Source organism: Lagopus muta, chromosome 16, assembly GCF_023343835.1.
Source record: "Lagopus muta isolate bLagMut1 chromosome 16, bLagMut1 primary, whole genome shotgun sequence".
NCBI classification, from domain to species: Eukaryota; Metazoa; Chordata; class Aves; order Galliformes; family Phasianidae; genus Lagopus; species Lagopus muta.
The window spans coordinates 2,882,220-2,907,201 of record NC_064448.1 but is presented as its reverse complement, the minus strand read 5'-3'; the positions used below and the strand labels follow the sequence as shown (position 1 = coordinate 2,907,201).

The window sequence follows — 24,982 nt, the reverse complement described above, 5'->3', positions numbered from 1 at the left end:
GGGGGAAAAAAAAGCAATGAACATGAAAGCACTCACGGCCACATGGCACAGTGGGGAGTAACACGGTGGAAAAGCCCGAGGGCAGCTCTGCCTCTGAGCATTTGGTTCCTGCCAAGACATGCAGGAGCCAACGTGAGGAGCCAGAGCTGCCAGGAACCATGAGGCTGAGAGAAGCAGGGCTCTGAGCTTCTCCTCACACCTTCTCTGTGTGCTCTCCTTAACGCCTGCATCTCGCCTCCCAGTAGGGCTGCAGACAGCAGGCATCCATTCACCATAGCTGCAGCTGTAGTCGTAATTCTCATTGCGCACTGCTTCCAGGGCCTGGTGCTGCCAGCGGCCAGAGGGAGGGCAGGGAATGCTCCCACAGCACAACAGCAGAGTATGCTCTGCGTTGCACCTGGCACTCTGGGAACAGGGTCAGGTTCCCCAAATGCAGCCTTCTGGTAAGTCAATCACAGTGCTCAGTAGCAGATTTCACTCTTTAACCCTCTGCTTGCAGCAGTATAGCTTATGCTATTAGTTAATGACATCAGTATAGCTTGTGCTATTAGTTAACGACGTCTGAAACTGCAGCGAGGGCTGCAGGATGATGAGAGCCCCGAGTTGCCTCAGGGGAGAGTTCTCGGTGTTTTTCAGCGTTCCCTGCCGTTACATCACTGAGAAATCGGCGGAGCTGGCAGCTGCAGCCCTGTGCGCCGTGCACGGCGAGGCACGGCCCGTCCTCTAGGTGTCCCCAGCGCCACGCTCAGCCCGCAGCGCCGTGCCCGCGGCGGTGGGCAGCCTGCGGGCCTCCTCGGGTTGCTGCTGAGGCCTCGGTGTGAACGCCAGCCTCGTTACAAGTTTTTTTTTTATTATTATTATTTTAAATTAAAGAACAAAAGCGCTTCTTTTTTTTCTGGCTGGCACTTCCCATCTCGCTTTCCCACCTCGGGTGCCTCAGTCAGACTGCGTGCTGCCCGCTGTCTGAATGCTGCTGTGCTTGGGCTGCGGGTGCGAGAGGAGAATGCTCATCACACACAACCTTCCGTGCTCTAGAGCAACAGTCAACAAATTGGAAAAATACCATGCTCCATCTCAAGATGTATTTTGTTGCTATCTCAGTCACCATTCTATTTTTCAACTTCCCTCTGGCTTTCACAGAGAAAGAATCCATTAACTGTGTGCTGGGCTGGAGCTGGAGCCCGCTGGGCAGGAGCTGTGTGTTTGCTGGGGCACTGCTGCTGGGCCCCGAGGGAAGGCAGCAGAGGAGGAGGAAGGCTTCCAGCCTCCAGCACAAAGCCTTTCTGCAGCTGTGAGGCATTCCTGCTTCTCCTCCTTGTTATCGCTATTGGAAAAAATTAAAAACAGAATGGGATAATGAAGACAGTGAGATCTTTAGCTCTTTTCATGTCAAGAAGCAGTTTCATTTGTCAAACTAACACTTCAAGGGCTGAACTGCACCACGGCGTGAGCAGTGGGTGCAAAGGCTGCAAGAGGAGAGCGTCCAAGCCCTGTCATTCTCTGGATGTGGAAGCACATACTCAGATCCTCGCTTTGAGCTGCAAGCCAGAATCTCAGTGTTCAGTGCCAAGGAGGTTATTATTGCCAAGCCTGCGCCTGTGGTAGGAGTTGGGCCACTTCTTGTGGAGTTAGTCAGGAAACTCCAAAATGAGATTGTTACAGCGTGCCATTTTCTCCAGTCAGACTTTGTGAGAGAGAAACAATACCCTCAAATTTGCTACAGGAGTTCATGTGTTTCTTAGCCAGTTTGTTCCAAATGTCACTGCAGCAATCAGTGGCACAGAACATGCCCACGATGCACAGAGACAACGCCTCGCTGAGACTTTATGCAACTTGTTCAGAGGTTGCACCTTCTTTCCAGTTTCCTGTTTTCCACTTCCACGTAGCCATAAAAATCAACCCATCCATTACTGCAGCCTTTGCTTTTAACCTCCTTGAGACCTTAAATCTGTTTCCAGAGATGGAAAACTCTGTGTCACGACACTGGTAGGGCTCAAGGTAACTCCTGTGCTCCTTCTTCCCTTCACCCCAGCAGGGCTGGCAGAGCACCCCCTCTGTCACAAACCTTATGTGCAAAAAACATGGGCTGCCATGTGCTGCAGTGACAGCGGGGCAGGACAACCCATTCGTTTCTGCTACCTTGTTAAAAATGCTATATAGGAAAGGGCAAATATTTGTGTTTTGAGTTAAAACATATTCCTATGGCTTTAGTCATCCCTTTGTTTACTTAACACAACAGGATTTGTTTTCTGTTATGTTTAAAGATGTGCTTTTGGAGCCACACAGATAAATTTGGCAGCAGAATTCCCAGCCCCACCATATATCCTCCGTTGGGCCAACCTCTACAAAATCATTAGTGAAAGATGACAAAGAAAGCTTACAGTCTAAGTAGTAAATGGCTTTAGTAAATAATTCATATGACAGGAAGAGGATGTGCTGTGTGAGGCAGCAGCACTCCTATCGCTGTATCACCTTCACGCTGTTCAGCCTTGCTAATTAATCCTGCTCTGAGCATTACTGGGAATACCAGCTCAGGTAAAGCACTGCTGGTGTGCTGTGCACTGCCTGCATTCACCTCGAACTCAAAGATCAGACTTCTGAACATGAAGGGAAAAAAAAGAAAGAACAAAATCTTATTTCAAATGTGAAGAACTCTTTTGTTTATTTGTATCTAGAAAGCAAGCACAGCTACTTCAGAGAGAAGGACCTGACCGCTGCATGTAGGAATATGTATTCAGCAATAAAGTGCCTGGATTAAAGTGAAACATAAGAGATCAATAGTTCCCATTTCAGAGAAAATGAGGGTGGTTGGACAGAAAACAAATCACAGCATTTGGGTTGATGATTAGAAATATATACATTTCTAATGGCAAGGGGATGGGGAGGGTGGGCTAACCTTCTTCCTAGAGGGATCGGCCAAAGCTCAGCGAAGAGGAAGCGGGGTTTAAATTGCAGCATGTCTTTAAGAAGTAACCAAATGTGATCAGAGACAAGGATTTTACAAAATGAAATTTAGTGATATGATTTTTAGGAGCTCCATCTGCCTAAGACAATCCCAGGATGCAGAAGGACGAGGCATGGTGTGATGGAAGATCCAGGCAGATTTGCAGGGACAAGGAGCTCCTCAACTCTGACATATATTTATTTGTCAGAAATTTGGAAGCTGTTTTTTCCTCAGAAATGTTTTTTTTGTAGGTAATAACTTCAGAGAAAGAGAGAGAGGGTGGGAGAGAACGATGCTTGGAAAGGCAGAATTGCCATAAAAATGTCATGGTTTGGCACAGGGACACTCATTTTACCTCACCTTCACCAGTGCATGGATTTCTTTATTCATGAAGGATTTCTTCTCACAGTTTTACTCGTAAAATGAACACACTTGCAGTGTTCATCTATCACACACGACTTCATTTATCCTAACAGAACGATAACCACTCGTGTGTGTGGAAGGAATGCAGCAGGTGAAGCTCTCCTGGAACGGACAATTTGTCCATTGCTCAGTTGTCACACATTTCACAAACTTAGCTTGAATTCTAATCACTGTTTTTAATTACCTGATATGAATTTGATTTCCTGTATTTGTTATCTTCAGAAATTTGTTTTGAAGAATACACTGCATAACAGACCCTTGGTTATTCTTTACACTTAGGGAATACAGTCATCTAGTAAACGTTGCAAGTAACAGTACAATTTCCCATATGAAACAATTGGGAAACAAGAATATGTGACCTAATTGGTGAACACTGCTTTTTTTTGGCACAACTAACCAACACTGAAAGCAGCATTATTGGCTTGGCAATGCCTGCTCCACTCAAGTGTTTCTCCTGGCTTTCTCACTGTATAGAAAATTGAAGAACTGACTGCAGTTTACTTGAGCCATTACCTTATGCCTCATAAAACTGTATCTTCAACATGAAGTCATTGAAGAAATCAGCAGATTCTCCCATTTCTCCTGACAGTTTGCTCTAACATCTAATTTGCTTCAAATTATAAAGGAACCCAGCGCTGTCAAACTTTTCCAGCAGACAGCAATCCAAATATTAAGAGTGCAATAGAAATCCATTAGGGTACAGTGCCTTATACCGTTTGGAAATAACCAGAATATACCTTGCAGCTGCTGTCTGTGCTCAGCATGGGACATTCAGCCACGAGACACCTCCCATGCCATGTGATGGGATGTGGCCTCTCATACTCTCCAGTATGGGCTGAAGGGCTCTGTGATCAGACCTGGGCACAGAGGGGTGGGGGGGCATCTGTGCAATAAGGCTTTAGTTCACAGTGCAATTGGACTGGTGCAAACAGTGAGCAGAAGCGTGCAAACCAGGCACAGACATCGCGCTGTGTAGATGCACCACTGCGAAAGCCTTACAAGAAACAGAGCTGGTCAGAGCTCTTCCCTGAAGAAGTCTCACAGAATCATTAAGGTTGGAAAAGACCACTGAGATCATCTAGTCCAACCATCAGCTCACCAACCCACCTGCCTCCTTGCAGAAGAGAAGACAAAGTACCAGCATTGCCCTGGAAGATGGGGATGAGGAGTGTTGGGTGGAGATGTGCAGACGATGACCTGCAGGGATGGCACAGGACTGCCCATGTCCTCATTTGTCAGCCTGGTGCTGCGTCACTGCCTCTTGGCAGAGCACACAGAAGCAGCACTTGGGCTTCTCATGCCGGAACAATGACGTTCTTTTCCAGTGCACAGCCGGGCCTGGGTGAATGAAGCTTTCTGGATGTACACAGATGGATCAAACACTTTGTGTTATCTGCGGCAGAATCTCACAGATGTTTCCTTGCAGACATCTTAAGCAGAATACCAAATGTTTCACCACCACATACAAAGCTGGTCCAAAGCCAAACGTTTACAATGTTTTGTGTTTGCCTATACTATTGCTTATGCCTGTCAAAGCTGCTTCCTGTTTTGGATATTAGATCTCAGGATGGAGAGCTTCCAAATACTGGGCAGGCCAAAGTCAGCTGTGCTCAGTAAAAATACAGAGAATAATATCAGAAGAAGTATAAATATTCAGATGAATAATTGCTTCTTTATTATTTCCTGGCTTGCAAGCTTACATGTGCTCATAGAAGGGGGGCAGTTTTAAAAGATATACACTAACACACTGCTGGCTACAGATGTGAAGATCTCTGTTACTCTCATGGATCTTGTATTTTACGTGTCAAAGCAGTATTAAAAAAAATAAGCATTTAAGGCCCATCCCTTCTCATACATACACAGTGGGCTCTGGGTTAGGCTTGTGAGCTTGTCCACTGCTAAGCCTGCTGAAGACAAATAGGATGCTCCTTTGCTGCCCCTGGCACTCACTCAGACGGGGACATGAAGGGGCTCACATGATGGAACTGCTCATGGAGTGACATTCAGAGAGAAGCACGCTGGTGTGACACAGCTGTGTGTAAGGAGTGTGCTGGATGGATGGGGAAGAAAGCCACATATGTGAATGGGAATACCCATGATATACCAGTGAGTGGTATTTTAGGCACAAAACCTATAATTAGTGTCTCCTTGGCTTTACTTTTAGTCTTTGGGAAAAAGTGCTTCCAGGTTTGTGATCCAGGTTTATTCATTGCAGCTAGCTTGATGGGAGATTAAAAATGCTGTAAAATAAAATAGAGAAAATAAAAGTGTTTGAGTAGCTGTAAAAAAATGAAAACCCAATGTTTCAGGCTAAAAACTGAACATTTCTCACTTAAGTAATTTCCAAATTAAATCTGAGTTTTCTTACTATTTAAACACTTGCACCAGAATTTCCAGTGGCCACACATGGCTCACAGACACAGTTCCTTTGGCTGCTGAGGGATAACTATGTCTCTCAATCCCATACATATCCCTAAACTCAGTCTCTTTTTAACTTGTTTTGGTGGTTCAGATGGGAGGAAAAATGGCATGATTCTGCTCTTACGTACCACGTATCAAAATCCCAACTCTGCTGCTTGCACTCCTGCATAGGTGCTCTTGGAGCCTGGCATGGGAGCAAAGGAAGGCAGGGAGCTGTCAGTGAGCAGGTAAGAGGAACCTCAAAACAAACCCACCTGTTACCATACTTATATGTGCTGGAAACAAAAACAAAATGAAAAAGAAAGCTTATAAAAAAAACAACTGCTCTGAATAGTTTCCAGAGGCGCGTGCCTGCCCTGGGATCACAGCCTCTGCCACCGTTATCAGCAGCACCACATGCAGGAACTGATGCTTGTGTTCACACTCTGCATTGTGTTTATGGCCTTTAAAAAAAAAAAAAGAACATTTGACAGGGTTATTTGGCAGCAGTTTAGTGCCTTGTTTGATGTAAGCATAAACACACCCTTGTAATTTAGGAGGGATTACAAAGCAGGTGCAATTGAGATAGTTTAATTTGTATCCTTTGGGTACCTCAAAATCAGCCCTAGGGTCCTGGGGTGGGATCATCAGTGCCCCAGCCAGCACAGGCTGTGATATGGGACCTGCTGATGAGCTGCTTCAGCCTCACACCTGCAGTTCTTCAGAGGTTCCATTATGCCATCCTCCAGACTGATTTATTTAACTGTCCGGGTTAGAAACATGTCAGAGCAGCCCCACACCCTGTTTCTTAGAAAATAAAATTGATTCATTTGCTGATTTGTTTTTTTACTGTGCTTTTGGGTATTTCACAGCAATGAGGAGGGGCCAGGGGTGTTCTATCAGTGCCAGTGCTGTGCTCTGAGCTGTGCACTGCTTACTGCTGTGCTCATGGCCAAGTCAGGAGGTGCTGTGCTATTTTGTGGTCATCCAGAACCACAGCTTCTGCTCCAGCCCTCACTTGGGTTCTGTTCATTTTCACATTTTTTTCTTCTGGGTTATGTTATCGGTCCCAAGGCCAACGCAATCCCACTGGATGACAGCAATTATTTATGCCCAGCTTCACTTTTCTTACTACTGCTAAAGGTTTTCTGAGTATTGAGGTGAGCAACTCTGCAAACAAGATGCTTTTAAAGTACAATGAATGCCCCTCCAGACCACTACCTGTCTGGGTGAGTAAGGCTGCAAGACTTAAAAAGCTTTTTTTCATGAACTGTAGACAATTCCTTGACTTAAAGCATGAACTGAATTGAGTAAAAGGAAAATACATTTATCCACCATAAGTTTTGCTGTCCTTCAGGGCAGTGCTTTTTTCCTCCAGAGTTTCAAACCATGAAGATCTCCTGTTGGAACCACCCCCTCTGCATGAAGACCTGCAGGATCCCTGGGAATACTCACGCTCCAAGAGTTGGAGCCTTGCAGCTAATCAGAGCTCTTTCTTTTTTCTCCCTTTCTAGGTAATAGCAGCTGTCAAATGTTTTCACAGTTTGGATTATTTCCCTGGACCATTACATTGTATTGTGCCATCAGTGCAGAAGAACCATTAGTTCTGCCAAACACTGCAGAATCTGAGAGGAAGGCAGGCTGTGCCTCGGCCCCATCCAGCTGCTCATCTCCTTCCTCCCAGGCCGCTCCTAAAGGTAAATGCTCCTATATAAGGAATAGGAGTCGTGTTGTTTTATAACTCTGATGCCTTTTTGCAGCTGAGCCAAGTGCCACTGGATATTGTCTTTGTTTTGCTATAAATCCAAGATTGACCTTTTTGTTTTTTCCTCAGAAACCAATCTTTGGTTTGAAGGTGAATTTATGAACTGGTTTTAGCCCCTAGAGCCCTCTGAGTCTCCCAACGCATCACACGGTTCTTCCAGGTGGCCTCCTGTGTGATGTTTGTGCTCTGACTGGTCAACTTCATCATCATTAACTTCGCTCATCCCAGAAGCCCAGATCCACAGAGTTAATTTTATTCCACAGGCTGGAGACAAAAATTATTTGATTCTTGAGAGCCACAACATAGTCTCAACAGCCTCGCTGAGGCCTGGCTTGTGAAGCCAGGGATGAAGAGAACTTTGGTTGGCCTGGGGCAACTAAGGAGGCAGGCAGTCTATATTCAGCAGCTTGAATGCGATGTTCATTTTATTCCCTTTAGCTGACTCTTCTGCTGTTCTATAAAGGATGCAATCTACAGCCATTCTTTCTTTCTTTGCTACCTTTTCATCCAGCCTTAATGCCATTGAAATGTGACAGCTCAGATGAGTATCACAGCATCTAATTATTATGGCAGGTAAAGGGAAGACACCAGAGAAGACCATGAAAATGAGGTGTCAGTACTTCCCAAGAAAAGCAAACTTTGTGCACTGAGGTTTTCCCAAACTATTTTCCTTTTCTAGGCAAATAGTAGAGGAGTCCTGCACAGGACAGAAGCAGATCTCCTCAGTGTGGAGATAAGATGTGGGAAATAGAGATAAATTAGAGAGCCCTGGATGGGTCCTTAAGAAAGGAGCCATCCTAATTCCATCACGATCAGGGCTCATGCAGGGCACCTCCACGATGGGAGAGGTGATCTTCCAGGATTTGGTTCCCAGAGTAAGGAGGTCAGCTTCACTTCAAACTGCATTGGGACTGTCAGACCATCAGAGCAAGCACCTGGGCCATGATCACACAGCTGTCGTTGCACTGACCTTCTTTATGTCACTGCTACGTGTGGCTGTGGCAGCTCCTACAGCAGTGTGAAGACTGCCAGCAGTACAGCCCTGCCATGGTATAGATCAGGACGCTGCCATTTATGAAAAGCACACCAGAAATTATTTGCAGGAAATGAGAACTCAGTGAACGTGGTTGTCTGACCCCTCTGCACCAACCTTGCTGCCTCTCCTTCCTTTGGAAAGGACTTCTTCCATTCTAAATAACCCCTCCGTAAGGATCTCAGACACACGGGCTTGTTGCTGGCAGCCTCCCCTGTGCTCAGTTCTCTCTGGTGCTGAAACAGCTGCCTATTCCTCCAGCTCAGGCCTTTGAGATGTAAATAGTGTAATCCGACTTCAAGAGGCAAGGAAATATTAGCAGAATTTAATGTAAATATTGTATAAATCATCCCAAAATAGCACGGCCACGGGATGAGCCAAAGACACTAACAGAAAGTTAAACAGGCTGAGTAAATATAGACTAAATATATTCCCCTCCTGGAATTGCCACTGGAATGGATCCAGACAGGAAATAGGTTAAAATGCAGCCTTGTGGCAGTGATGTTAAAAAGCCATTGGCCCATTTGGTGACATTTATAGTGAATTTTATGTACTCCATACATTTTTTAGTACACGTTGAGTTAAATATTACCAAATCTATAAAAAGATATGGAAAAATGTCTGTTTTCATATGGGCAGACACTGCCCGGAACTCTCTCTGTGGGTTTTGTGTCAGAAAAGTGTTTGAAAGAAAACATGAGAGAGAAAATAAGTCCCCACACTGCAGTTTGTGAGAACTGTTCAGTGCCTGAAGCTGCTGCACAGCTGGGCTCCTGGGGGACAGAGGGATTCCCAGGGGACAGAGCAGCTCCTAGGGGGCAGCAGGATTCCTAAGGCACAAACTGCAGCACTGCTGCCATACAAACTGGGATGCATCATTTCCATTGGGTGCCCAAACCATTGCTTCTGAGCTCCTTGTGATGAGCTTCTACAAAAACTAATAGTATTCATTCCCGATTGCTGTTGAATCAAACAAATGAAGTGGAAATTCTTCGGAACTGCACTAATCAGTATGTGCTGTTATTGTGTGAAGGCCTGTTTTCAGATGTGTAACTGCCAGGAAAGGGAACCCAAACAGAGTAACCAAGTCGCACACAAACGTCTGGAGTACTGTGTTCTCAGAAATGTAAATAACACTACAAAACACCACATGGGATATGTAAGCTGCTTTAATAATAATAATAAATTTATCAAGTGGCAGGAAGCCACTCTGCTTTGTAAACCGATTTTACTCAATCACAATCCCCCCGTTTTATTCTTTTCCTTATTTAACATGAATACATTCTGTAATTTGAACATGAAAGATTTAAGTAGAGATAGGTTCTGAACAGTTCATTGACTTCACTGGTCAGAAAAACACTCAACATGCGGAAACAGCACCTTATTAAAACTAAAGGCCTTTTCTCATGACATCTCCTTTGCTACTAAGCTAAATTGTCACTGAAGACGCCAAGCCTAGAGGCTGTTTTTCCTCGTCCTGTGTTTGGAGATGCAGTGGAGCTTGCAGAAACGTCTGATAAAACCTCACGTAAAATAATTCAGAGTAATTCAGAAGGCTTTGTAAGCAAAAACTGCGGTTGCTGCTTCAGAATAGGGAGAGCTTCTCATGCATTAATGCACTTAGTAACTGTTCTGTGAGGTGCTCAGAGGAGGACGTGCCCTCCTGGTACAGCCAGCTGAGTCTGAAGTCTGCACCACTGATATAATTCAGCAACTGTTTGCACCAATAATTTAAAAAAAAAAAAAAATCAGGCTGTTTTTATCAGAAATAAGTAATAAATCTTACCATGATAGTAAAAAAAATAAAATAAAATGGCCATTTCTACGTGTGACATTTTCATTGCTTGAGAATGAATCAGTGCAAAGTGAGGTAACACATGCACCCCGTCACAGAGGGCTGGGCGCATCAAACCAGGCGCCGCCTTTTGGAATCCCTCTCCATATCATCAGGGGGAAAGTCTCCATTGCAGCCTAGGGGGGACACCATGTTTAGCAAAGGGTCTTCAGATGCCCCTCCAAACAGGGACAGCAACAAAGCCACGCCGTAGCCAGTAGCTCGTTCACCCTGCAAAAAAAAGAACGATTCGTGTTGCAGATTGTGTTGTCTGGGCTAGTTTTAATTGACAAACCCACTCAGCTGGAGCAGTGACACGGCACAGCCACAGCAAACACTCAGTGCCCCTGCCAAGCCTCCTCAGCTTACTCTTCTTTATTCTTATTGCTACTGTAATCTTTCCCTGATTAAACCAACACATCCTTTGACTCACAGCAATAGAGCTCATGCTGAATGCAGGATGGCCTTACGCTACCATTCCTCAGGGCAGAGAACTTTCTGTCCAACATGAACACAGATTTTGGAGCAGGAGTCATTCAATAGAGGAGGAATCCCACAAGCAAATAAGTGTTTTCCCTACTGAAGGTCAGCAAGAAAATCAGCTCTAGTCAACCACCTTAAAACACTATGGGTGAAAACAAAGGCTAGGATTACTCCTTTAAAGAGAAAGCAGGCAAGTTGTCAAAATTTACAGTGATAAAGATGTAGCAGATTAAAATGATCTTTCGAATATTTTAAAATCTAAATAAAGAATATGAACAGATGAAGCTACCAAAACAAAGCAGCTCCCAGCAGAGATGAAGAGCTTTCCAAAAGAATTAGATGGAGAAGAATCCACAGCATCTGCACTTCCCTTCCTTTGCAAGCAGGGCAAAACAACCCAAGCGCACACACGTACCGCGTGAACAGGGGCGGCGATGTCGATGTGAACCCAGACCCCAGGCCAGTCAAAGCCAATGTGAGAAGCAATGAAGAGCCCAGCACAGGAGCTCGGAGTATTGTCTCGGTCCTGCAGGAGCAATAAGAATACGGTTGGTCTTGTAAGAAAAGAGAACAATAATATTCTTAACTACAGAAAAGTTGTGCAACTTTAACGCGATGGCTAATGAGTGGCTTTAAAACCCAGTCTTGCTAGTCAAGTGCACCATAAGCACGGAGTTGATCCTTGGTAGGAATCTGGCCCTGCTCGTTTATTCCCTGGTCCAAACTCCTTTCTGCAGCATTCTTGGAACTTACTGCACACTGCAACTCTCAAATGCTACAAAAGCGGCTGCAGAAAACTGTCCTCAATTTCCTGGCTTCTGCATTCCCAGTGACTGTATCTGGTGGTTATGCACACCTGAGAAACACCTGAATTTACTTCTTAGAAGGTCTCCATCCAGGAATTCAGAATCCATCTTAGAGTTATGTTTAAAAGGCAAACAGCCACAGATAACTTTGCAGTTTGAGTTCCTTATATCTTCCATTTCTAGAAGATTACAGCCCACAGGAAGAACTGCCGTACAGCTACAGGCCAACACAGTGAGAATGCATACAGGAACACGTTTTTATGTAATGAAACGCAAAGGAAAAAATCTTACTGCCACAGAGTTCTTCATATCAGCTACAGCAGAGGTAAATTCACTGAAGTGGAGCTCAGGGCAGTACACAAGAGGATGGACCAAGTCTCCACAGTTCCTGCCAGCCTTAACACAAGCCTTTTCCCACTCTTCATTATTGGTAAGGACAGCAGCATGGTACTTCCCTGTAGCAATTCCCTGGTGAGATACACGACAAAATCAGGAACGATCCATCTCAGTGCTGCAGCACTGCACAGAACCATTCTGTACTACTTCCTTCCAGCTGCTTTCCTACTAACAGAACTAAGACAAAACATCTCAGAAGTACTTGAAAAGAAGGCAGAGTTAAAAATGCAGACAGAGACACTGTAGCTACTGAAGAATCTTTTAAAATTTCTCAAAATCCATTCTCATATGTAAAGTATTCCACGTTTACCTGGACCACTCAAATCACTGTCCCATGTATTTATTCACAGTGATTGAGGAAGCAAACTTTGTCATTTGTCAGTTTTTTTGTCCTATTTATCAGCAATTGATTACAAACATCTAACACACACACACACACAATACCCTGGCAATCTGTATCAACCACACACAAATATTTGGAATGTAACATACTCATTCATCAGAATGGTTATATGGTTACATTTCCTTTCAGGTCCACAAACCCCAGAGGCCATCATCACATCAGCATTTTAGCAGGACAATGACAGGAAGCTTTCTGAAGATTAATGTTTGCTTCAATGCATGCAACACTCACACTTCCAAAATTTGCCACCATTTATCCTCCTTATATGAAGACTAATTCATTCCCTAGAAAATTAAACTACAAAAGCTACTGCTTATGGACAAGAAAATTGCTGATCACTAATCACTGAAACAGTTCTGCTAACTGTAAGGCTACTGAATTGCAAGCACTGAGTATTGGATCACTTGCATCAGCTGCTAATGTCATTAAAATAATACCATTTTTTTCTTTACATGTGTAGAATCATAGAATGGGTTGGAAGCACCTTATAGATCATCTATTTCCAAACCCTTACCATGGGCAAAGCTGCCACTCACTAAATCAGGCCACCCAGGGCCCACCCAACCTGGTCCTGTCCCTCAGCTCTGTGCTGATAACACCCCACCTGGAGCACCACATCCAGATGTGGAGCCATCAGTATGAGAGAGACACAAAGCTGCTGGAGTGCATCCAGAGGAGGGCTACAAAAATGACCCAATAGCTGAACACCTCCCCTGTGAGGGCAGGCTGAGAAAGCTGGAGCAGTTAAGCTCTAGGAAGACCTGAGAGTGAGTGGCCTTTCAGTGCCTAACGGGGCTGTAAGGAGGGGAACAGGTTCTTTGGCAGAGCGTGTTGTGATAGGACAAGGGGAAATGCTTTCAAGCTAAAAGAGAAGGTTAGACTGCATATAAGGAAAAAAGTGCGTTTTTTGGTGGTTTTGTTTTTGCAATTTTTTTTTTTGCAATTAAAGTGGTAAAGCACAGGAACAGGTTGCCCAGAGAGGGAATGGATGCCCCACCCCTGGAGACATTCAAGGTGAGGCTGGTCGGGGCTCAGAGTGCCCTGATCTAGCTATAGATGACCCAGTTCATTGCAGGAGAGTTGGACTAGATGGCCTTTAAAGGTCCCTGCCAACTCAAATGATTCTATTCACCCCCTGTGCAGTAGCTGGTCTGAATCAGTACCTGAGCTCCAGTAAGAGTGGCCATATCAAGAATGATATCAGCTCCAAGATCTTTGCATGCATAAGCAACTCCATCAGCCAGTATCAGCCGACCTTCTGCATCAGTATTATTGATTTCCACAGTTCTAGGAAGAAGAGAAGGCATTTAATACAACCCTGTTTCAGCCTGCAAGACTCATCTACCCTGAGTTAGAAAAGCACACTGAATCTGCTTTCAAACTTGACTCTGCAAGTCTGTACTGCTGCTTATTCCACAGCTGCATGGAAACTTTAAGCAAACTTCAGGTCGTGATAAGTACTTTGATGTGCACTTACACACCAGGACTCTCTAAGCACACAGAAAACTCACTGCTACAGCTGTCTGAAATCCTATCAGCAATATTTAGGGAAGTTGATGATGTTCACAATCTGCATAGAATCAAAGACTGTTTCCTCTCAATGTTTCTGGGAAAGAGGTAGGTATATCTTACTTTCCAGAGTAAAGAACGTGAATGTCATCAGGTCTTGTTGCACGTGGTCCAACTGCATTCTCGGCCAAACAAAACACAGCATGAAGATTGTCTTTAAAACCCTGTAATAACAACAGGAATCGGTTTTAATTAACACCAAATTCATTTATTCAGACTGAAATCGATGTGAAATTATGATTTCTTTGGCAGAAATGCCACTAATTACATGAGAAATCTGATCAATGAATGGTGATTTTGTTTGTACAATTACTACACCGTGTGGGGAGATTCTACAAACAGAAACACAGATAAGCAGCAATTAATGAATAAAAGCATCGTTCCTTCCCAGCTGGAATAGCCTTATTTATTTAACATCACTTTCCTAGTGAAAACAGACTTGGCTTTAGGGTGAATGAAAGCTCTGTAGCTGAAGAAATCTAGACTTGTTGAATCTGATCACATTCTGAAGTCCAAAGGGCAAATGCATCACTTAAAACCTTTCCAAAATAACAGGCAGCCTCTAGAAGCCATAAAGGAACTCTGCAGCTGCTACTCCAGCCAGTGGGAAAACAGAAGAGCTACACTTCCAACTGTGATGCTTTCCTCCTTCAAAATGGTCTATGCTACAAAAAACTTCATTAAGAATCTCTTGGAGAAGGAAGATTTGATGAAATTCACCAAGTGGAAGACGTGGTTAATTTACAGTCAAAAAGAGGAAAGCTGCTCCCACTATGAGCTTTCACTGAAATTCATCCCTTCTGTAACTGCAGGACTCCCTGTGTTAACATGCAGAAGATGAGAGGAATCACAAAATTTAAGTATTTTTCTCTTTTTTTGTGTTGGAAAGCTCACAATGGATGAAACACACATTTGAAGGAAAAAAAAAATACATCAATTGCTTCAGTTTGCTGTCCACCAACTGTTAAAATCCCATTGTGAAATTGTCCAACAGCACGCAGGCAGCTGATGCTTTCTGAAAGTGGAAAAACCTCTGCCTCTCTTCCCACTGAGCTTTCTATTCAACATTAGTTTAAACATTGAAAATAAAGCCTTGATACAGTAACAAGGACAAATGACTTCTGTGCCTATCTGAATGCATTTTCTGCAGGGATGTTAATTCAACAAGTCTTGCACGGAGTTGCAATATTAAGCAGTGATGTCATTCTTTTGCTTTTATATGCGATGGCACAGATTTCTCACAAGGTCTGACCATTGCTTCAGGCTCAGTCCAAACGTATTACTGCCAGTTACTTTGTAGTTACAGTAATTGCATATGAAGTAACTGATATCTTACATTCACACCTACTGTGACTGTGAGTGCAGTTTGTCAGTGCAGATAACTGCACGCACACAGTTCTAACACGAGGAGTGACTGAATCACTGAAAGAACACACCACACGTATCCCAGACTCCCCCAAAGCAAAGTTCTAGCTTTCATCCCTCGCAAACGAGTGATCCAACTTTCTGCAGGACTCTGGTATGGGAAGGCAGTGGTTCCCTACAATGCTGCTCAGAAATGTGGTTTCAATTTTAAGTCTCTGCAGATAACTGCGAAGTTTACAATTCCTTTCACATCAAACATGCTGCTAACGCCAAGGCACAGAGTTAAACTGTTGAGAAATGGGAATTTGGCAATGATCATCTCCTGGACAAAGCTTCCATCAGATCTACATGTCCATCTGCAGCAGTACGAGGCCTTTGAACTTTGGATACTATTTGGAGGCAGGAACTGCTCTGTCAGCGAGACTCAGTGACTGAACTTGTGGGAAGGGCAGAACTGTATTGGCAGCAGCCACTCTGTTTCCCCAGTTCATACTGTTAAAGCACAATTCCTAAGAATAATAATTCTTAAGAATTCTCCAAATTTCAACATTTGGCTTCTTCTCAGCTCTGTGACTGCTTTCTGACCTCAGGAACAAGCCAACAAGCAGCTCCTGATGAGACTTGAATTGTCATTTCCCCAGCAGGTTAATATTAGAACTGGAGAATGATTTGGAACATAGATGGACTTCATACTGCAGAGCTGTACATCCCCTTCATTGCTAAGGGGACAACAGCTGCCTCAAATCCCAAAGCTTCAACAAGATCAGCACTGTATTCAAGGAACCACAATCAACTCAGTCCTCAAAACAGACGTGAAGCTCAACAAAGACTCTTAGAATAAGGGTAGCCCTCAAGCAATTTCTCACCATTCCCAAGATCCTAGCAAAGACTTGAAATACTTTTGTGAAACAGCAGAAAGAGCAGAGCAGCCCAAGAACTGTAATGGCAAAGGCAGGTCAGAACCTGAGGATCAGGCTGGCCCTCAAATCTGCGAGTACATCCAAAAGTCAGCCTGGCACTGGTAGGCTACATGAGATCAATTAACACATTTTACTTACTTGCTTTACAGTGGCTTTGAAGGCACCCAAAATAGCAGCTGCTCCACCACAGTCTCGCTTCATTCCTGGCATAGTAGTCTATTTAAACAGAAACAGACACTTTTAAAGCAAAAAGAAAAAAAAAGCCAAAAAAAAAGTTTTGCTGTACTGCCTGATAAAGCCAGCATTGCTGCTGCCTCTCTATCTCTGGTCCTGACAGTGCTTAGCCATTACAAACACACAGCACACAGACATATCTGCTTTTTGCCTTAAAACAATGCCTTGCCTTAAAACAATGAAAGCACCAGAATTCTGCTGCTCATTTGTTTAAAAAGAAAAACCAGAAAAGCTGATTATAAGATAGGCACTGGGGTCAACTCAGATGGGCTTTGGATCTGTCTCCAGAATCAAAAAGGAAACATCTTTGTTCCTAAATTTCTACTAGCAGTGAGCAATACTTAAAGGCAAACAAAATGTTCCTTAAATTCTAGATGGCAGTTTGTGTCTGCATGGATGATGGCAGATCAAGCATTTACTCAGACAAATATGCTTTGGTTTCCATCAACATTAATCAAATTATTTCCATTAGGAAATTACATACTAAGCAAAAACAAGAGAAGCACTGATGTACCTTTCCCTTAATGCTGAGTCCTCCAGTGTCATACACAATACCTTTCCCCACCCATGCAATGGTCTGTGTAGCACCATCCGGAGTGTGACTGAGAACTGCTAGGGCTGGAGGATGCAGAGCAGCCTTGCCAACTCCATAGATACCTGGGACACAAGAGAATTAAGTCACTTGTGGGCAAGAAAGACTGTGGAAAGTAATCTATTTTTTGTGAAGCATATTGGAATATTATGAGCAATAAAACTCTTTCAAAAATGCATAAATTAAACTTCAAAATGGAGATGACATGATATTACAATTAAGCACTACCAAAAAGATGGATTTCAAGCAAGACATACCTCCAAAGCCTCTCTCTTTCAGCTCCTCGTCTCGAATAATGGTAGGAGTAATCCCAAGGTCCTTGCCAACTTTTTTTATTTCCTTCATCATTAAAAGAAAAAGGACATCAGTAAGTGATCAGAAGGACACAGCAGAGATGCACTCCTGTATGGGTTTTACATGATTTTTCCAAGTGTACACACACAAACATTCACTATTTTGGGAATGGCACTGGTTTCCTATCACCTAACTTCACTGAGACATCCTTGATTATTTACTACTGCAAGAAATGCAAATCTGACCCTTCAGCTCTACCAGGTGAGAGGTAAATGCCAGTTGTTCGCTCTGTTGGACTATGATGAAATAAGGCAGGAGTATTTTCACTCTCAACAACTTTTCAGATCTTTACAATAAATTCATTCATCAGTGTGTCAGCTTCTGTTCAATTTCTTTCTGAAGAAACTTATCAGGACAGGGTTTAAGAAATCACTACCAAAGGAGCCAGCACTGTGACCAAACCAAGAATTTGCCTCTTCTCACCTTACCCTGCACCTCCTTCCCACTTTATTAAATTCTACCAAGTATTAATGACTGAAGAAATAGCTTAAACATCCCTGGACATGTTCCTTCACATGTCCCCTACCGCTGACTAAAAGGTTTTGCTATGAGATGGAAGCACTCGTTCTTGATTACTGTAATCAGGACTTCCAGTAAATAACTCTTACTCATCATGTCTATTACTCACCTCAAGGAAGTTATCTGTATTCATCTCATTGCACGGGGTGTCCACAATTCGAGCAGCCAGCCTGATTCCTTCTGCAGCACTTGCCAGACACTATGAAAAGAAGTGAGAACACATGAGAGCTGGCCTTGGTTCAGCTTGCTCTCCACATAACTTCTTATCCAGTCCTACACAGATTACACTGGATATTAGGTTCCTCTAGACTCTATGCCTGACTGCAACTCATTACAAGCAGCTGTACAATACTAATTAACGTTAACCAAACTAATTGCTACTTTTCCTAAGTGTTATGCAGAAGACATCTTCTCCTCTATGCAAACTTATAGGCATTCCTTCCCACAGTGAACTGATACTGCAAAATTCATAACCCTCTCCACTGCCACAGCAAGATCAAGAATGCAGCACAAGGCAGAGAGCAGCAAAGATCAGATGAAACAAATTCAGAAAGTCACAATGAACTTGCAGGATACTTGGGCTGGAAAGTCTGCCCAATAGATTACATAGACAGAGTACAACACGGGATGATACACTTAATGTATAGCAGCCAGAATGGTTAAGTATCATAAAGCATTCTATATGGCAATATGGTGAACTCATAGGAAATCTGAAATGTGACATATCTGTGCAAAGCATGCACACACTGCCCTGCTCCTGTGGTATAACTGACTGCCTTTTACCCAGACTGAGTGAAAACATATCTAAGCAGGAGTGGATTGAATCAAAACGGCCCACAGCGAGCACCCTGAGGCTGAGCATCCTCCTGTTCAAAAGGACAGTGGAGGCACCAGAGGCTTTTAACTCCTGAGAATCAGGAACTTGAAGAAAAAAAGACCAGATGGAATGAAACTCTTAAGTTTTGCAGTAGCCACACTACACTGAAGATGACAAAGCAGAAGTGAGAGTCAAGAGCGATTTCAAAGGAATCTGACCTGCTGGCTAGCTTGTGCTGAGGAATCTGAAGTTTGGCTTGGCCAGGCTGGCCTAAGGACTCTGCTCTATACCCCAGCACCCTTATAAACTGCAGCTTGTTCTGAAGCGGTGCCTCATTCCCTACTATTAGTTTTGATTACTTTACTTCCTCTAAAGAAGAAGAACCTCCTCAGGAGCCAGGCTAGGTTTGGGGTGATTCATCACTCGGATTCATCACCATAAAAAGAGGCACTTTAACTCCAATGCCAGGTCTGAGGAAATCACTACTGCTTACTCAGAAACACGCTGTGCCTGGGTTCGGCATCCTGGGGACTCAAGAGAACCTGAATAACAGCAGTCTTCAGTAACTGTCCTATGAAACTGTGACAATCCCTTCCAGTCCTTACCACATAATACCACGGACAATGCAGTAGGCGCAGAATATGGCAACATGCCTGGGAGAGGTTTAAAATGGGAGAGGAAAAAATGCTATCACATGCATCTTCCATCTACATTAGCTGTCTCAGATGCTGGCTGAATTTAAGGACTGAAAGCTTAGCATGGAAGAAGCCGGCAGTAGTTTTGGCACTGACTTCAAGGGAAGAATGGGAGGAAGAAATCATTTTGGATTTTAGTTATGAATAGCCCAGGAGGTTTGGAAGCAACACATCTGAAGGAACTACTTTTGGACAACAGGTACTTTATTTATTTATTTAACCTATTTCTTGAAGACAAACGGCCTAGAACCTATAGGTTACCTGATATGGAGTTTGCTCTCTTTAACAGTCAGGTGTCTGGGAAACAATCTTTGATTATCTACTATTGAAAGATGACTTAAACAAATACTGAAGTGCTATGTACAGCTTATTTCCAGGCTGAACCACTTCTTAGGGGTTTTGCTACAAAACTCAGCCACAGAAGTGCATAAATATCAGAAGCCATACACTATCCCAGAATAAAAAGCATTTAATTATCTCAGTGTGATGGACGCCCTCATACAGATTTTGCCTAAATAAAAGAGGGATATCCACATACTGAAGGTAAAGTAGTATTAAATGTTAAAAACTTAATTTTTGCTTCTAAGAAAAACATGAGAAAAGAGAACCTTGTGCTACTTGTTTGGTATTTTTCCATCCCTGAAATCTAAGTTCTGCAATAACATCTTCAGCCCTTGCTACATTAATATATTCAATACTTCTACTCACATGTGCTTTGAACTGAACAGGTAACTTTGATCTAAGATCATGTCTTACTTCAGATACAACACCTATTCCATATATAGCCCAAGGCACACTTTCTTCTGCATGCAGCTAATCAAAGGAAAATCAAAACTTCAGAGAATAACAAAAAAACCCTGATAATGGGGAGAAAAACCCACAACACGAAAGCTTACTTTAAGCGTTGTCACTTCTACAGGTCCATTGTTTTGTCCAACCAAGAAAAATTCTACTGTTACAGTTTTCTTCTCTGTGCGTCTCGATGCGCTGGAGCGATGTGTGAACAACGGGAAGGCCCTGGCCAGTGCACAAGCAGAAGCAAAAACTTCAGACCGCTCACAGACCATCTGAAAATCAGCCAGAAGACAAACAAGTCAGGTAACAGCAGGGCCATTGGGAGACTGCATTTAAAAGGATTCATTACCCTTAGTATTGTAGTATAGCATAATATAGTATTGGCAAAAAGCAGAACTGATGTACGAACAGAGACATGCTCATACATCACACCCTGCATGGATGGGCAGCACTGCAAACAGCAGCACACTGAAATAACTGGTTCAGTTCATTTCCCACGTGGAAAAGAATTACAATACTGGACATGACTGTGCAGGAATTAGCAGTTCTTCTAATGGATCTGGACTGTCTTAATTATACTTGTCTAATTAACACAGGTCAGCCTATAAAAAAACAAGGGAACTATCAATGTGTGTTTGAAACAAAGTGAGTGATTGTATGAAAATGCAGTTAATATTAACCCAAAGCTTTCTAACATGCAGAATGTTTTTCTGAAGTTTATTACAGAGATTACCAGTGGAAAGCAGCTTTAGTTAAATATCTCTGAATTTAGCCATAAGGGAAAAATAAAGGCAGAGTTATTATAATTCCTGAAAATAAATGGAGTTTAAAATTAGATTTGTTACTGATACTGACTACATGAGCTTTCTGCATTAAGCTGGAACTCTGGATCTGGAAGAATTAGAAAAAAAGTAACAAATTCATTGGACCAGAACAGTGCAAGAACTTTTCCTGCACACGACTTGTGCTGGAGCATTAGTATGCATTGAGACTTTTAAACCTCAGCCCCTTAAAAGGGTTATGTGATGCAGACACTTTGCACTCGATCCAGAGCTCATGTTAACTTTCTGAAGCACAACACACACCACGTGCTAATGTCTTAAATCCTAGTTTGGAAAGATCTACTACTGCTTCCCTTTGCATGAACATTACTGGTTGTAGACATTCCACACATTTTCAGCTTTAATTCCTTTCAACTGTGTGAGCATGCAGAAGCTAGTACACTTAGGTCTCATTTATGTCCCAGCACAAAACCATTTATAAATGCTGCTATAATTACAGAGATAAAATTCGCCCACCTCCAGTCTCCTCAGATACAGCTAAAATCCTGACAAGCTGACAAAGTTTACCAGACATGTCACCAGCAGCACCTGCAAGCTGCCACTTACCACAATGCATCTGTTGACACCTCCTGGGAGGCAGTTCCTAACCAGGCGGGTGATGAACTGAGCTGCAGACGGGCTGTTGTGCCGGCTGACCCGGGATGGCAGCGCAGCCACGGTGGCGTAGTTCAGGTAGAGCGGGCAGCTGTCAGTGGGGTTTGGGTTCAGGGTGCCTAATGCAGACTGCCAGAGCTGAGGAGAAAAGAAGAAATTGAAACCAAGAACTGTAACAGAATTTTCTTTCTGACTACAGTCTCATTCTGACTCCATTTAGGCAATCTCGAATGGTAAGATTTCAGGTGTTGGAAACAAAGATTTTAGGCAAGCCCTTTTAAATGCAACAACCTCTAGAGCAAAGAGATGGGAAATATGGTGGACCTTTATTAAATAGAAAGCACATATGTGCTTTCCATTACACGGATCTCTTTTAAGCCACACGAACTACAATTTAAAAACACAGCAGTAAGAGCAAAGGCTGCTCCAGAGGCTTTTAAGTTGAGGCCATCTCGCCAGTGATAAATGGAGGGACTGATTTACTAATCCCAAGTCATTCTTTCAGACAGAAACTTAATTAAAAACAACAACAACAAAAGAAGGCTAAAAATTGTCATAAGACGCCCAGGAGCCCAACAAATGAAGCCTCCGAGCCTCGAGCATCCTAAAAGATGCGACGCAAAATATTTCTCGTTTCACAGCAATCCATCAACACCCTCTACATACAAACAGGTCCCCAATTTCCAGAGCAACAGCTGAAGGCTGGGAGGGGGAAAGAGACGACGCATCTCTCAGCCCTTGCAGGCAGCGAGACTCAGCCTCCAGCTCGCCACAGAACCTGCGTTTCACCATTACGTTAATCGCAGCCACCGTGCTGTCACCGCGGAGCAGCACTTTCCGCCGTCAGAGCGGCTGAAGGGGCAGCGGAGCGCCGGGTTTGAGGCGCAGCGCTCCGCCTGCGACTGCCGGCCCACAGCAGGCTCCGGCGGCCCGCGGCGGCCCCGCTGCTCCAGCGGACACCGCGTGTTTCGGTTCGGATTTTTCAGAAGCTCGAGACGTAACGCTGCGGCCCTTCCCGCTGCCCAGAGAGGGTTTCCCGTGCAGCCCCTTCCCTCCCCCGGCCGCTCCCGGCCACGGGCGGCCCGAACCCTCCGGGCCCGACTCTGGGCGCACCCCGAGGCCGCGCGGCGCCGGGCCGGGCGATCCGCGGCCCCGGGAGGAACCGCGGCCCGGGGGTTCCGGCGTTCCGGCCTCACCTCCTCGCTGACCCGCGGCTGCAGCTTGCCCCGCAGCTGGGCCCAGGGCAGGCGGTGCAGGTTGTGGAGCTGGCCCAGGACGAGCAGCGGGCGGCTCTGCGGGTCCGCCTCGCCGGCGTTCGCCTGGAACTCCAGCTGCACGTTCGCCATCTTCCTGCCCGCGGCCCGGCCCGCCCGCACGGCTCCGCCCCGCCGCCCAGCGCCGGCTGCGAGGGGCGGGGCGGCACGGCGGCCCCCCGGCGGTCGCACCGGGCACGGCAGGCGGGCAGCGCTGCGGGGCCCGGATGTGCGCGGCGCCTCACGGCGTGGGGCAGCGCTGAGCAGCGGTGGGCGGGAACGGGACGGAACGTGGCGGGAACGGGCGGGCTGTGAGGAGCGCTGCTGGGCGCCGCCGTCCCGCTGCCTCTCACCGTGCCACGCAGCTCCCAGACCACCGGGATGCACTGGAAACCTCTGTTTCCCTTTAATCGTTCCGCTCAGGGATGGAAATGGTGTAAAATTGTAGAGGGATCCCAATGGAAAAGCTAAACGTCAGACGGAACGTGCTCCTACAGACATGGCGAGAGCAAACGGCCAAAGCGCACTCAGAGCTGTAGCATGGGGAGTCACACAAGGGAAGCAGTGCTTTCCAGGCTCCAGCGTTAACGCTGTGCGTGTATGTGTTCACTGTGGTATTTATCCTCGCGTTGTCACGCTTGTCGAGCGCCTCCCATTAACGCTGTGTCAGCAGGGAATCCCAGTCAAGGGTCTGCAGCTGTGTGGAAAGCCTGGGCTTCACAAAGGGACTGAGTGTGCTTCATTTACACCGCAGAAGTAAACGGAGATGCAAATAATGGAAGCACATCTAAGAAGAAAGAATGTATTAGGCTGGGTTCCAGAACAACAAAAAGAAAAAAAAAGGAAAAAAGACTTAGTTTTACTGGGCCTCCGAAGGGACATTATGGAAACTTTTATTGCCCAATATATTTTAAAGTAGCCTGAATTAAGGGTCTAACAAGATCAGTTGCAGAGGTCAATTGTGGATGGGATAACCCCATAAACAAGTCCAAACTCCAGCACTAAGTAACACTCTATATAGAGATTTGTAAGCCAACTTTCACAAGTCTCTTTGCTGAGCCGAAGAACATGAGCTGTTTGGGTTTATTATCTCAGTTCATATGGACAGTGTGGGAAATATGAAATAAAATAACAGAATTATTTCAGGATTGAGACATTCAAAGAATTCTACCAAGTAAAGCCTTTGTCACGCAATACGTTCTGCTATTCCTACTGCTGCAAGGTTAATAGCACACTTCTGTCCTCGAATGTGTAGTACCTTGAAGAAACAAAGCAGTAGGCAGTTGCCATCTAAACCGTGACCCTTCCCTCATTAAGGGCAGCAGAGTCCTAATCAAAAAATAGAACTGACTTTCCCCATCATTCTATCTGTAGTGCAGAAGTTTGACTTGCTTTCTACTAAGAGCAGCTGCAAACATTTGGACTCCTGTGAGCCACAGACCAGCCTTCCCTGGGCACAGCAGTTATTAATCCTCCAGAAATTGCAGGTATTTATAGAATTACATCATTCAAGCAGCCTTGCATATTCCACCATAGTTAATATGTAAAAGCATTATGCATTCCCTGTTTCAATGAGTATTACCTAACTTATCTGGAAAAAATAACAAAGTGATTGTTCAATTTTCTGTTTCTACAGTTTTGCAGTAGAGGTTAATTCACTGTTACAGTGTTTGTAATACTGTCATTTCCAAATATCCCTAGAATTACTTCTGTTAACAAGGAGTTTATTTTTGTATGCTTGCAAGCAATTTAATGGAGCAATTCTGTACAAGCCAACAGCTCTATAGGTCATTCACACCAGGTGAGGAGCCATGGGTTCTTGTGAGATGCTCTAGCAGCACTGCTCTGTTGCACTCACAGTTTCCCACTGCATTTTGTAAGCTGTCAGAGGTTCAGTACAACCTGGGAAGAGAATCCAGCAACCACGAAGAAGCCCCAACTTGCAG

General features: G+C 44.4%; 1 protein-coding gene across 1 annotated transcript; it reads right to left on the bottom strand.

Moving 5' to 3' along the window:
- Positions 1 to 10,298: 10,298 nt before the first annotated feature.
- NPEPL1 (aminopeptidase like 1) lies at positions 10,299 to 23,177 on the bottom strand. Its single transcript, XM_048963287.1, has 12 exons — positions 22,980 to 23,177; positions 21,736 to 21,921; positions 20,449 to 20,619; positions 18,150 to 18,239; positions 17,425 to 17,506; positions 17,090 to 17,232; positions 16,480 to 16,557; positions 14,120 to 14,220; positions 13,651 to 13,774; positions 11,980 to 12,156; positions 11,298 to 11,408; positions 10,299 to 10,630 (listed from the first exon to the last, which is right to left on the bottom strand). Exons 1-12 carry the CDS (start codon positions 23,127 to 23,129, stop codon positions 10,472 to 10,474), a joined length of 1,572 nt encoding a protein of 523 aa, XP_048819244.1. The 5' UTR covers positions 23,130 to 23,177; the 3' UTR covers positions 10,299 to 10,471.
- Between the last annotated feature and the right edge of the window lie 1,805 nt (positions 23,178 to 24,982).